General features: G+C 39.1%; 1 protein-coding gene across 13 annotated transcripts in view; it reads left to right on the forward strand.

The window, feature by feature from the left end:
- The window catches only part of FNBP1 (formin binding protein 1), a 96,188-nt gene that overhangs the window by 28,547 nt on the left and 53,546 nt on the right, over positions 1–14,095 (forward strand). For 12 of the 13 annotated variants that reach the window (XM_062011941.1, XM_062011937.1, XM_062011938.1 and 9 more), the window contains exons 2-4: positions 2,579–2,694; positions 6,135–6,191; positions 8,709–8,856. In XM_062011941.1, the coding sequence (XP_061867925.1) occupies positions 2,579–2,694; positions 6,135–6,191; positions 8,709–8,856 (321 nt within the window). The remainder of the gene's footprint in view (positions 1–2,578; positions 2,695–6,134; positions 6,192–8,708; positions 8,857–14,095) is intronic. The other variant, XM_062011950.1, reaches the window with a different exon arrangement.

Below are 14,095 nucleotides of genomic sequence, written 5' to 3' on the forward strand. Positions count from 1 at the left end.
TTTTCAGGTATTTATTCATTCTCTGATCTAACTGATGCTCTAAGAATTGAATCGGGGTGATGGTGATGGAAGAGTTTTGGACAAGCCACCACCAAGACTGCCATTCCAAGGTGAAGCTGCTCTCTATTTCTGTGCAGTCATCAGTCTGAATTATCTTGAAGGGCAGGATCTCCTTGAAAGCATTCTTTCCTATGGGAAAGCATGACCTCTCCTCTTAGGATGGGGTTACAGTAGTTAGTTTTTTGCCACTGGTATGGTGTATCTGATAAAGGTGGTTAAATTTGCTTACAGGGATTAAAGAGTGGATTTTCCTCCCTGAAATTTCCTCAGAGTTGGGAGTATGTGTGAATGCATGTAAACTTGTGAGTAATGGACTGCCTCTGCATGTGTTTATGTTAAATAACGTAAATTGTAGAAGAGCAGGTTGTGGGGTAGCTGTGAGAACTCTTTATCAGAAACCTTAAAAGGGCCATGTTTGTGCTACTTTCTTGACGTCAGCATAATCTGAGAGGTGCAGAGGTTGTCTATTTGAAGCAGAGCAGGAGGTGCCTTGTGCTGGCATTGTGCTCCAGTCAGCACGCCATGTTCTGGCCTGATCTGAGCGCTCTGATGTTACCCGTGTCAGCTTTGTACTCTCCCCAGCTGTGAAAGTGTCTGAAATAAGGATTTGTCTATATGCAAATACGTGTTGGCTTAGTCCATGTCTTCCCTTTCTGCAGAATATATACATCCTCGTTTTGCCTGAAGGATGTTACATTGGTTTAAGGGTGATTTGTGTTGTCTTCTGTGTGCCTTTATTTTTTTTATTTCTTCACATTTTTTCACCAGTTGCCCTTAACCATTTTTTCTTAGTTCCTGGAGTGAGGAACTTAGAAGTTCTTTACTCCTTTTGTGACTTTATACTATTGCCCTTTTGCTGTTCTGCCCCCACTGCCTCTTTAATTGACTAAAACTGACATAATTTAAATGGAAACCTAATCTGGTTTGGCTGAATTGGTTTAAAATAGTACCCTATGCTAAACCAGAACAAACACACATATACACAAACTCTGTGTGTCCTATTCCATGCAAATTACCTGCTGGTTTAACTGGATTCCTTCTGGGTTTTTGCAGGTTTCCTCCTCTAAGATGGCTTCTATTTTCTCCCCTTGAATGTTCAATTAAGCAGTTTTGTTAGCACGCAGCAGGTTCTGTGAAGATGACTGTTTTGTTCCGAGCTGGAAGAATCTACCCTGATACTGATCTGTGAGATATGCTACCAAGCAGAAAGTGGTATTTGCTTAAAAGCAGCATATTCATAAACTAGGCGTTGTGGTAGTTTTCTGTTCTTTTTCTTTCTGTGCATATGAGGAAGTGGCCTGGTATTGCTGTGATAATATTTGAAAATAGCTCTACAAACTGGAAGTCACTAAGATAGAAAGATGTATTTCTTCCATCAAAAGCTTTAATTGTGGCAGCTGAGCATCTGACTCAAATCTATTGCTGTGTACAGTTTTTTTGGGGGGAAAATGTTGTAAGTGTGTACTGCAGATTTACAAACTTAGTCTTTATTTTCTGTATAACCCATATTGGAACCTGATGCTAAATAAGTCAGGCTGGTATTAAAGACCTTGTTTATGCTGTGGTTCTTTCAAGATATGTATTCACAGTATCACAGTTGAAAAATATATTTCAAGTCTTGTAGGACCATTAACTTCTGAAATGCTGTGTGGAATGGATGATGGGATTTCAGTGTTGTTGAAGTAACCCAATTTGAAAAAAAACATGGTAATTTTAGGTGAAATCTGCAGATAGTAATAAACTGGCTTGGATAATTAACTGGGATTTAGAGTTGCTTAATTTCTCTTGGCATTTGTAAATCCCAAGCTGACTTGTGGAATGTTCTTGATTGAGAAAGGTTTTTATAGAAAACACGTGTGACTGTTCTTTAAATATTGTTCCCCACAAAAACAAAGTAGCATCTGTATATAAATAGGAGTTATACAGCAAACTTACGGTGAAGATAGCTAAGGTCATGTTTGGTGGCATCATTTGTTAGAATGTCTTCTGGTTTAGAACAAAATAGGCTATAGGATAAGCAAATTCTTTCCTGTAAAAGATTCTTAGCTGTTCTAAACCAGACTTTAAATTTGTAACACTGAGAAACTGGAGTCCAAATATATATATTGGACACAAAACTCAGAATTGTTATTTAGGAGTAGGCCTCAAACTCATGGAACTTCTATTAACTCGTCAGAGTAAAATAAAGTACTGGCAAGAATATCTATTTCTTATCCTTTGTCTAAACATGTCTTTGTATTAGAAGGTTGTGTTCTGTAGAATTGCCAGGATTTTTGAAATGAAACTGATTCACAAATGAGGAATGAAGAGTGTCAGTGGATTGGTCTCTTCTTAAAAGATAGATTTCTGTTGATTAAAAACCTGTGTTGCTACGAAAATATCTAACTGTGGTAATGGAAAACATTAATAACACTTTCTTTGTGGTGATACACACTTTGGAAATCATTTTTAGCTATCTCTGTTCAATGAGACTAAACTATTTTGTTGGGTTTTTTTTTTTTTTTTTGATTCATTGCAGGACCAGTTTGACAACTTAGAGAAACACACACAGTGGGGTATTGATGTTTTGGAAAAATACATCAAGTTTGTAAAAGAAAGAACAGAGATTGAACTCAGCTATGCAAAGCAGCTTAGGTAAGTTGATGTGTAAAGTTCTGGACTCAGTTGCGGAGCCTGTAATCATCTGTAAGTTTACTGTTTCAGTGGTGTTAGTTTATTTGGTTTATACTAATGGCTGTTAGAGGCTAGCTTTAATTTAGGGAATAGAAATGGGAAGTTAATTTAAGCTACTGTTTTATTATCTGTGCTAAAAGTCATATGCTTTGCAAAAAGAAAGTAGAGGCTGAGCAGCCTACTAGAGCTTACTCACAATTCATGCATGATTAATGGCTCAGGCTTTGAGGATAACATTGTAATGTTTTCTGTAAAATTAGGACTGCTGTGTGTAAATGCTGAAGGATTTAATAATTCAGCAGAATAATGACTGTTTGTTGTAAGGTGAAATTTAGGGTTTCTTTTCATAAGACTGGCTGTTTATGAGTATGTGTTGGAGAAACTGCGGGTCAGAAAGTCAGTCTCAGCCCTTGGAAATTTCATCTGTGTAGCTAGAACCTACGATTTGAATGTTGACACTTATAATTTTGCCCCTGTTCTTGTGATGTGCAGAGTAGAGACTCTGTGACTTTATCTCAAGTAGCTAAATTACTGGAAATAACTGCTAGGTACTTTCTACATGTCTGGTTCAACCATCAGGTTGTAGGTGAAATGATGTGTGTATGTGAACCAGACCCAGATAATGTATTCCTCGAGGTCAGATGCAGTATAAATGGGGAAGGGGTGGTAAGAACTCTCCCACAATGAGTAGCTCCTTACACTGCTTTTCCCAGTAGGGTAGAAAAAGAGGTGAATAGGGTTAGAAGGGACTACAACACACAGGCATTCCTCCTCCTGCCAAGAGAGGCTGTGGTGCAATGATGTTGGCAGCCACCAGTGTCTAGGGTGATAAACTGGAGGTGGTAGAAGTGACTGAGGAGTGCAGGACTAATCTTTCCTAACCCCTCTAGTAAATCCATACTTTCTTTTTTATATAATAGAGAGTTGGAATTCTGAGGTTGTGCTTGATCTATGTGTATTTAAACCACAATGTCTTTTTAAGAAAAAACACTCAGAATGTTTGATGCTTGTGGTAGAATGGATTTGAGATGTGTGATGGCCTGTTCTTTACAAGGAGCTGGTAGTGATAATACCCTGACTTTGTGGTTATGCCCTTTCTCAGGGGAATGCCACAAGGATTCCCCAGGGTTTCTGCTATAGACAAGCAGGAAATAGAAGATGATTTGTGCATGAACAAATTGCTCACATCCTATGGAGATGAGAAGAGATTGAATTACAGAGGCAGAATGAGCTGGAAGAGAGTGACTGGACTGGGAAACCCCAGCAGAGTATCTGTGTGAGCAAACCTGTTTTACAAAAAATCCCACGTCTATGGTGAATTTGTTAGGATGACAAATTTCAGTTGTAAAGACTGTAATGATGAAAATAAACACAGCAACAAAATGTTTAAGTGGGAGGTTGTTTTACCTGAGACTATCTGAAAACTCTGAACTCCTTAAGTTTATTTCTTATTCTGTCCTAGACTTCCAAAACAAACTTGGTCAATTTGTTTCTTCTCTTCATGTTTCAGTTCCCCATGCGTAGCTGCATTTGTCCCTCCCCTGCCAAATAAGTATGACTGGATGAAAAATCTATTCACCCCTGAGGAGCTCTTAAACACAGTGCTCTTTGAAGGCTCTAAAAAGTCAGAAGTATAAAAGAAAAATCAAAAATATACACTTGTCAAATGTTGAGATGAAACAGTGCTGAACATTTTAAAAATAATAATAAATCATGCATCTGCTTTTCATAAGTCTCCCCAAGGCTGGTGCAAAGCTCTTGTATCACATCCATTTGGAGTGAAAGGGCTGCAGCATTTCAATGTGCAGACATTCTATTAAAAAACGGACAGGTTAACACAGGCTGTTCCTGTGGTTTTAGCTCAAAGCTTACAGTAATTGTGCAGAACAGTTTGCAGAACTCTTCCCATGCTGGTATCTTTTGCTGCTTTATGCAGAACTGGAGAAGAGTTCGTTTTGTCAGAGCATGCTCTTTTCAGAGAAGGCAGAAACTGGAAAGGAGATGCTCATTTGTATCCCTTCCAGTAGGGATGCTTAAATGTTGAGATGCACATATTTGTCAGTGAAAATCTGCCAGGGTTCTGGCTACCTCTCTGTTTGGGCAGATGCTCCTTAATTCCTTAAGGAGAACAAAAGAAATGAGACGAGTCCCTCCTGTCTCCCAGTTAGCAGTAAAAACAATGTGCAACAGGGAATGGGGTTACCCCTCTGAAAAAGCAGTTTCTTTTCAATGGGATGTGTTCTGGGAATCTTCCCAAAGAGTTTGGCACAGATAGGCCAGTGAAAGTTAGTCTTTCAGATAATGACTCCATCAGTGCCACTTGTGTGTTATTCTTAATCACTGAAAGAACCTTGTAAAGCTAAAACAAATGGCTTCCATTTCACAGCAGTGTAACAGACTGCAGAAAGGCATGTAGTCATGGGACTGAGTTTTTAGAATAGAGGAGATCCCAGTACTGCAGCACTGAAATGGTCTTAAAATTGCTACGTAAGATTTGACAGCTCTCTGGTTTGTGTTGTTTAAAGGATGTGTGATGTTGGATTGTGATACAGTGTGATATATGTGGCAATGCTGAGCATTAAGGATCAGCAAGGTGTGTTCTGTGTCAGTTGGAGAGCACATGGTCATTAAAACTTTGCTGTGCTGCTGGCTGGGGGCTTCCACTCAGTGGTACATTGAAAGCTATGTGATAGCTGTCAAATGTGTTAACAGTTGTGTTCATATTTCTTATTCAAGATACAATCACTTGAAGAGCATATCAACATTTTAACATTAAATCACTCATTGGATGTGGGGTAATGAGTGATGCAATCATCTGTGCTAATTGGGATAATCAAATTTCATGTTTCTCCCAGCATCAGTTGATAATCATAAAATGATTCCACTTTTATCATCTCAATTGCAGCTTCATGAAGAATTTTCTCTTCTTTGGAAGCATCCTGCTAAAGGCAGTCAAATTTGCCTGGCCATAAGTGTCATCTGCAGCAAATCACACTGTAATGGGCTGCCTGACCTTTGGATATAGAGCAGCACCTTCTACTGGGTGCAGTTTGTAAAGCACATCTGTGTGTCTAAGGGCCAGTGTTTTTACTGTGAAAGGATCTCTCCTTTAGCTCAGCTGAAGGAGACTAATGCATAACCAGAAGTCAGGTGTATTGAATTCATGATCTCAATTTATTATCTTTTCATGTTCAGAATCTACTATTCTGTTGTGGTTATAGAGACTGAAGCACTACAGCCCAAGCCTAATTGCAGTTATACTTCTGAAAAGGTGTCTAGTCACTGCAAATGAAAGCTGAAAGCCCACAGAATGTGTGTGAATGCAAAGATTAATTGTAGTTAATTTCAAGGAGATTTAAAATTGGGGTTTTTTACTGTATTTAATGTATTTTTAATTTTAGGAATCTTTCAAAGAAATACCAACCTAAAAAGAACTCCAAAGAAGAGGAGGAATACAGGTATGTTCATAATCCACTGGTGGGTGAACACACACTGATGGAGGAAGGGGAAAAGTTTGAGCTACCAACTAGGATTTGACTTGTAAACCAAAGATTTTCAAGCCAAGTGTAAGAGTATAGAAATCTTAGATGCAGAGACAGACTTGTAGATTGTAGGTTTTCAAAGTTTGGATTTGGTCTATAACTACTCAATTCTCTTTATATGTTACAGTTTCAGAGTGCCTGGTTTTGTGGTCGGTTGTTTTGCTGTTTTCCTATACCTTAAAACTTTGAGCCAGACTGTATGATGCTGACCAAACTCTGAACTACTTTCATCAGGAAGAGAAAGAGTTGTTAATTTTAGCATGAAACTGAAGCAGTCCACTTCAGTATTAAATTACTCAAATGGATTGACAACACAGATTAGTAATTTACTAAAGGGACAACACAACAGAGAGACCCATGGTTCTTGAAGAGTAAGGTGAAGGATGTAGTTTGTACTGGCAGTGTCCTGGGATGGATGGCTGCATGACTTGCTGCTGCTGAAGGGTGTTGCATGGCCTCAGCTGCCTGCTGTTATGCATGGATTTGGAGTGTATCTTCCAGGACCAATGCAGCATTCACAGATAATGACTGCAGCATCAAAGCACAGCTCCTTCACTGGGTGATGCTGTGGAGCATACAAGTGATGATAGACCACACATCATTAAGAACATTCCTGCCCTAGTTGAGATCAAAGATAATCTTTAAAGAGAGCTTTCTAGAGGAGGAGCTTTCCATCAGGCAGGCCATAAGCAAGAACAAAAACATTTTCCTTAGAGCATTCATGTTTCTCAAAGTCAGTGTTTTGTAATATGTCAGCTTTGAACAAAGGCATCACAGAGGCTGACCTTGTAGCTTTATATTGCAGGAGGCTGCTCTGCCTCTGTAAAGCCCAGCAGCAGGCTTAAACCCTTGACCTTGAAATCTGAAGCATTTCGAATAATTTTGGATAAGGGTCCAACTGTGTGATTGTATAAATTTAGCTTTTTGGGTCAGCCCCTAAAGCTTTTATATGCAGCTGCTCTTGGGGCTCCCTTTAACAGAGATCAGAGCCTGTTTTGTTTTCTTTTGAATTTCTGTTTAGTAACATGAGGAATCAGTTATTTATGCCATTGTTTCCTGAGATATTGATGTTTACACAAGGAAGCTTACTTTGCCAGTGCATCAGCTGGTTTGGTCTGTACCCAGGATTAAGAATAAATCTGCCTTTGGGTAGCTCTACCATAAATGGGTATTTTGAGTTTACTACAACCTTTTCTTGATACATCTTTCATTATTAGAAAAGGATATTGGAGTTGAAGCATTTATGTGATGGGGCACAGGAGATCCTATGTATCCTTTGCCCTTTTAAATAGTGTTCACCTCAGCATAGGTTCCCCATGTCTCTAAGCAATGTCTGGGAATTTGTCATGCGACCTTTGGGTGCCTCAGACACTGCTTTGAGACAGTCTGTCTAAAAATTATCTCTTTTCAACCTTATTATTAGTCTGTAGTTTTATGGCCTTGATCCACTGTCTTTTACACCTGGGATTTCACTCAAGGCACCACAGCTTGCCTGTGAAAGTGGCTGCTTGGACTGAACTACGTTTTTAGTATCTTTTTAGTTTCTTTTTTTTTTTGTGGATTTTTTTTTCCTCTGTGATTCCTTTTTCATCCCTACCTCTTTTTCTTCTAAATCTCTCCCTCTTTGCTTTGCTTTTTCATTATTAGGTGATGTTATTGATGCAGACCACTACCATTTAACTAACAGTTTTTCTGGTATGTACAAGTGCAGTATTTCAAAGCTGCTGTTTTCCAGCTGACCAGCACAACCATCTGGGGTGTTGAAATGCAGCTCTGTTGGCCCTGTGCTGAATATGCTAGTGACATAATCTACTGTTTTGGAATTGTGTGCACAGATGTTGGTTTCTTCCTTTTAATAATAAGTGGAACGTTGTATAGGAGATCAGTTTATAAAATAAATAAACCTTGCAATGGAAGGTACTAAAAAGTAAGAATTGACAAGGAACAGCTGGTTAGTTAGCTCACTACCTTTTTGAAAACATTATAATCTATGGCTGATTTTAGTCCATCTTATATTAGGAAAGATTTTTGCACTGTGTTAGCCAAAATGTTGGTTGCCTAGACTAGATTTTGCCAGGTAGGGTACACTGATGACTCTGTGTATAGGTTTGCAAGACTTTAAAGAGTGTGATTATAAGTATTCTGTGAAGAGAAATGAGAATAATCAAGTCCCAGAGCTGTGCTGATAACAAACTTTGCACTCTAAAACTGTGATATTTCAAGTGCCAATGTCAACCTGTCAAAATCAAGATAAATTTATCAGCCAACTGTCAATGTGTGGGATAAGCTTCATTTTGAGAAATTCCTTCAGATGAATCTGTGCTAATCCATATTCAGCCTCACACGGCAACAGTAAATCCCAACCTCCCTTTGCAGTGTGTCTTGCTGAAAAGAAAGGGACTAAAAGAAAAATGTGTTTTTTGTTCTCTGCAGGTACACATCAGCTAGAGCCTTCCTAGCCACTTTAAATGAAATGAATGACTATGCTGGACAGCACGAGGTCATTTCGGAGAACATGACCTCTCTTATCACTGGAGAGTTAACCCGCTACGTGCAGGAGCTGAAACAAGAGAGGAAATCGGTAACTGAGAGCCTCTTTTTTTAATCTTTCACAGTAAATTGCTGTTTAAGATAGATAATTAGTGGTAAGGGAGTTCAATGTTTAGCAAAACTTATTGGTAGTTATTAAGCATGAATGTTGAAAATGAACCAAGCATTAAGAAAGTGGGTTATGTGCCCTCACCAAGTCACTGAACCGTTTGAATCAAATGTTATAAAATCAGACAGCAATGCCTTCAGGAGAATCCCTGCTAAATAAGGTCAGAGACCCATCTGTGCTTATGGCTCTGTTAGCCAAAAGCTTGCTTAGGGAAGAGTCCAGCAGCACTGTGTAAAGCCTGAAGTAAACAGAGAAACTGTAGTATTGAGATGGATTGATGGAATTATTAGGATTGTGGTTCCCATTTTCCTGCTTCTCAGCCAGGTCTGGTGAACAGAACTTTCTAAAAAATATTCTGATGAGAAATATGGGATCTGTCTTTCTTTGTGATGATGAGGAATCTGTTTTTCAATCTGTTATCCTTCAAGATTGGTAGAATTAGAAGCTTTATGGTAATGTTTTATGTTAATGCTAGTAGTTTAGGAACCTATGTGCCTGCTACAGTAAATTATCAAAGCTGGTAAATTTGCATGCCACCAGCTCTGAGATGTGATTTTTCTTCCTTGCCCTGAACCCTTTTATCCCAGGGATAACCAGGCATAAAGTAGTGATTCTAATTATTGTTGTTACAAATACTCTTACAGAGGTATGAAATGACTAAGCAAAGTGTAACAAGGCAAGGGAGCATCAAGGCAACATTTTTCCCTTGAAAAGTGTTGGTCTATTGTGGAAAGTGCAAAAGGACCCTTACTCAGTCTGGAAAAACTTAGGCTCTTATAAATACTCCCCCAAATGTTAAGCATGTGTGTTTAACGTGAAGTGTTGTGCAGCATCAGAGTCCTGGAAATTACCATCTTTTCCTAATTACACTATTAGGATGGTAAGTCTGTCAGAGGAAAAGAACATACAGACATACCTTTAATTTGCAGAATGGTGTGTAGTCTTTCAGGGACACCAGATTTTGGCATGGGAGAATGTTTTATATCTAGCAGTGAGGATAATGTTTTTTCAGCCCCTTCTGTTAGCTTTTATTCAGCATGGACTCTGCAAAAAGAAAAAATAAATCCATTCTAGTGTGACATTGTTCTGTCCCTTCTAATGTTTTTTACCCAATTTTTCAATTACATAGAATGGTAGTGTTGGAAGGGATCCAGTCCAACCCCTCTGCAGAAGCAGGTCAATCTAGATCAAGTTGCATAGGAACATGTCCAGGATGTGTAAGGTGATGGGAATATCTGTTTGACATTTTAGATATGATGAAAGAGGATCTTGTAAAGAATATGAGCAGTAACTGTGTTGCTTTTTTGTTCTGTTTGTACACTTCTGTAGTAAGTATAGTCCATAAGTAACAGGTGAATGACAGGAAGATTATTTTAATATTGGTCATGTGATAACAGCATGAGAACATCAAAAAAAACCCCCAAACTTGGCAGAGTATTTACCTGCTGTTGCTGGTAATTCTTAGCCTTTGACAGGAAACAGTTGTCAGTCATGGCAGGCTGTTTTGTTCTTGTAACACCAATATAAGCTACATGAATTATGAATCCTTGTCTGATTCCTGGAGATTACTCAATTATGAGCAAATGGTGTTGAAAAGGAAACTACTTCTGCCTCCAGGCGTTTTTCATACATAGCCTCTCTCACTTCAAAACACAAATGCATCAATCATGCTGGGATCTGCAGGAGGGGAAGGTGCTTGTGTAAATATCACAGAGGGCTGATGCTTTGGCAAAACCTTTTATGATACAAATTGATGAATGGCTTGGTATTTCCAGAAATTTTTCTATCATGAGTTCTCATGCTCACTGCTTGATGTGTCATCAACACTTGTGCTGCAAGTTCATAGACTCATTTATGTTGGAAAACACCCTTAAGATCTCTGAGTCCAACCATTAACCTAACAAAGTTGATCTGGTCTGGGTCTAAGGCCAAGGAACTGGGAGACCCACATTCTTGTTCACAGAGCCTTGTATAATTCCATTTAAGTCATTAAGCTGTCCAAATACCTGTAAAAGGAGAGACACTTCCAGTGATTTCAATGTGACCAAGATAGATAAGCACTCCTGCTCTTGTTCTAATTTCTCATCTGGAAGATAGAAATGATACACAAAGGTGTTGTAAGGATAAATGTGTGAAAGATGAAGATATTGGTCAGGCAAATACATCAGACTTTAAGAGCTCCTGTTTCCACAGGAAACTGCTTTGATATGTGCTAGGAATTGTGCATTTAACAGAGCGATGGGGGATGAGGGTGGTGGTCTTTAAACACATGGGGTCTGATGCCCACCTATATTGCTCTTTTTTTCCTGCTCATTTAGCTCTGCTGACTAAAGTGGAATTAGATCAGCAGATGATTGGGATTGTGTAATGATAACTCACACTCCTTTGTTTTTCTTTCAAGTACAAGCCCATAGCCTTTAAGCAGTACAAAACCTGATAGTATATAAAGCCTTTAATTAGTTTTATTATAAAATTAATTTGGCATGCAAATATTACATATGTTAGATTTGACTGTTGAGAAAGGTGTGCTTGATGTCTGCCTATATCATGTTCTTCATGGTGGAAATAAGGAAAGATGCAGCTAATCAAAGATAGAAAAATTTGGAGATTGGATGAGTGGAGTGATTTGCACATTCAGAGTGGTCTGGTGCTGTTGTTCAGAGGACAAATAGATCTCTTTCCTTGATCTGACTTGGAGTTTAGGAGAGTTCTGAGTTACCTTTATGTTTTTACAGATCATGTGCTTTGTTGCTTGATGGATTTTGATTCTCAGAAAACAGGAAGAAAAATGAAGCAAAGACTCTTTTTCTAAAACTAGAGTACCTTCAGCAGCAAAGGTCAATCAGTGTGTTAAACTTTATCATATTACACATTCCTCTTCCATAGGATAGCCCACACTGATGTTATCACCATACTGGATGAGTTGTTTTGCCCTCACAGTCACTGTAGTTAGGCATACACCCCGCCTGCTTTTCACACACAGCACGCGTGTTTGTGAGAGGGAGAGCTTCTCATGCTGTTTCAGTTCTTCCCAACTGAGTAGTGAAGTGAAACTCTCTGTAATACACTTCCTCACTTAAACTTCTCCTTGTATTCTCTTGGTCTTAGTGTGTCCATGCTCTCATCTGAGTAAGTATCATCTTCAGCCTTGATAGCTGCTTTAAAGCTGCAATTTCAGTTCTACCCTACGTGTGAAAGTCATGCCCCATCCACCTTCCTTTTGAAGTTATTGAAGTCAGATGCATGCAAGTGAATTCCCCTTCTCTGTATGACAGGGATTGTCTTGGAGTGGTTTAGGGGAAAAAAAGAGTTTTATTTTGTGCTACCTCAATTTCACCAAAATCTCACTTTGGGGTAACTCTAGGTGTCACATTTAAGCTACGGGCCCTGCAGTGTTATAGAATTGGGTCTTAATCTTGGTTGTCTGTGACACAGGAAAAGGAGATGATCCCAGTGATGTCAAGAGAGGTGTTTGGTTCACTTTGTGGGAAGTAACAGGTAATACCTTTCCAGGTCAGAAATGTACTTGAGTGCTAGTTTTAGTCACTGTGGCTGTTGCTGGTTGTGATAGTACCTCTGAAGCAGACCAGTTATTCTCCATATGCAGGAACAACCACCAGCATTTGAGGTGAGGGAATCTGTTTCTGTGCATTTTTGCACTTGCCAAGTTACTCAACATTACTCAACATCAATTTGTTCTATTGAAAAAGTAAAAAGAGAGAGAAAAGGGTATCTAGACACTTTTTTTTGCTACCCTCTTTTATGAGTGATGCCTTAGAGGACTTCTGAGCAAACATGTAGCCAGTGGGGCCCAGGAATTGAGATTATCATTTTTTTTCTTGAAGCTTCACAGGGGGTAGCTTGGTTCTCTCAACTGTGGCTGAGGAAAACCCTCAATACTATACTTTGTCTAGATAGAAATTCCTAAATGAATTCCTGAGGCAATTCTGACTTAGATGCAGTGGTCACAGACTAGGTCTGACTCATAATCTGCTCTGGCAGCAGCTGCTCTGTGTAGCCATTGCTCATATAATTTTGCTAAAAATGTATTTGGGAGTCATGAGCTATCCTTCTTATTATGGCTGTTGCTTTCACCTCTACCTCCACCTCCCCTTGGGAGGAGGCTGACTCCATACAATCAAGCATAAAAGTCAGGTACAAACAGAAGCTTTGCTGCAGACTGAACTGGTGCAGCACTGGGATTCTGTGGTTGGGAGAGAATTTACATGATGTCAATACATTCCATTTTGTGTTGGGATAGAAGGGGAAAAGGGAGTGAATGCATCCTTATGGGTACTGTAAGGTGAAAAAATGATCTGGTTCTTTATGGTGGAGCATATTCACTCCACTGTGTGTATTGATACAGGGGGTGTCCATGTCAGAGAACTTTCTATTTCTTGTAGACTCTCAGGTGTTGAAGAAAAGTAAATAATTGGAGGAATTCTGCCACATTTATTACTTTTCAGAGGTGCCCTGTTCTGCAAACAGTCCTGTGGTTTTTCAACAGGGTTTCTCACAGTGTAATGCACCATGCAAGCGTGAGACAGGATGGCAAAGTGTGACCCTGTCAAGTGCACAATGGATTTTTCCATATTGTGTTTTGGATGTGCCTCAAGGTCTATGTGTGTTTGGAGCACAGCTGTGCTTTGTGCTGCAGAGGTACAAAGTGGCGTTGCTGCCTTCCAGAAAGGGCAAACTAATGGCAAAGTGGATAGTAGGAAAAGTGAGCCAGTGAAAGTGATATGCCAGACTTGAAACTTCATTTTGAGAAGATTCAAACTGAGCTTTTCCCAGTCCTTGTTCTGTGACAAACCCACCTCTAGCTTATTGCCCCATGAATGGAGTTAGAATTTGTTTAATCTGAAGTATAAGGGTATAAAAAAATCATTAATGGTTATGTTGCCAGGAGCTACTTATGAACAGAAAGAAATCTCTGGTCATGTTGGGAGAGTTTGTTGTGCTTGATACATACACTGCACAGAAGTCCAACTCTACATACTCATCTCCTGTTTCTTACGAGATTTGGTCTGTATTTAATTAAGTGAAATTATACCAGTATAGAAAAGAAACAATGCAGGAAATTGGTTAGGAAAGAGCATAATAAATTCTGCATATTCTGATTGAGTGTTTGTTGATTTTCCCTAAACTATGGCACAAATTT

Source organism: Colius striatus, chromosome 19 (assembly GCF_028858725.1).
Source record: "Colius striatus isolate bColStr4 chromosome 19, bColStr4.1.hap1, whole genome shotgun sequence".
In the NCBI taxonomy this organism is placed as follows: domain Eukaryota; kingdom Metazoa; phylum Chordata; class Aves; order Coliiformes; family Coliidae; genus Colius; species Colius striatus.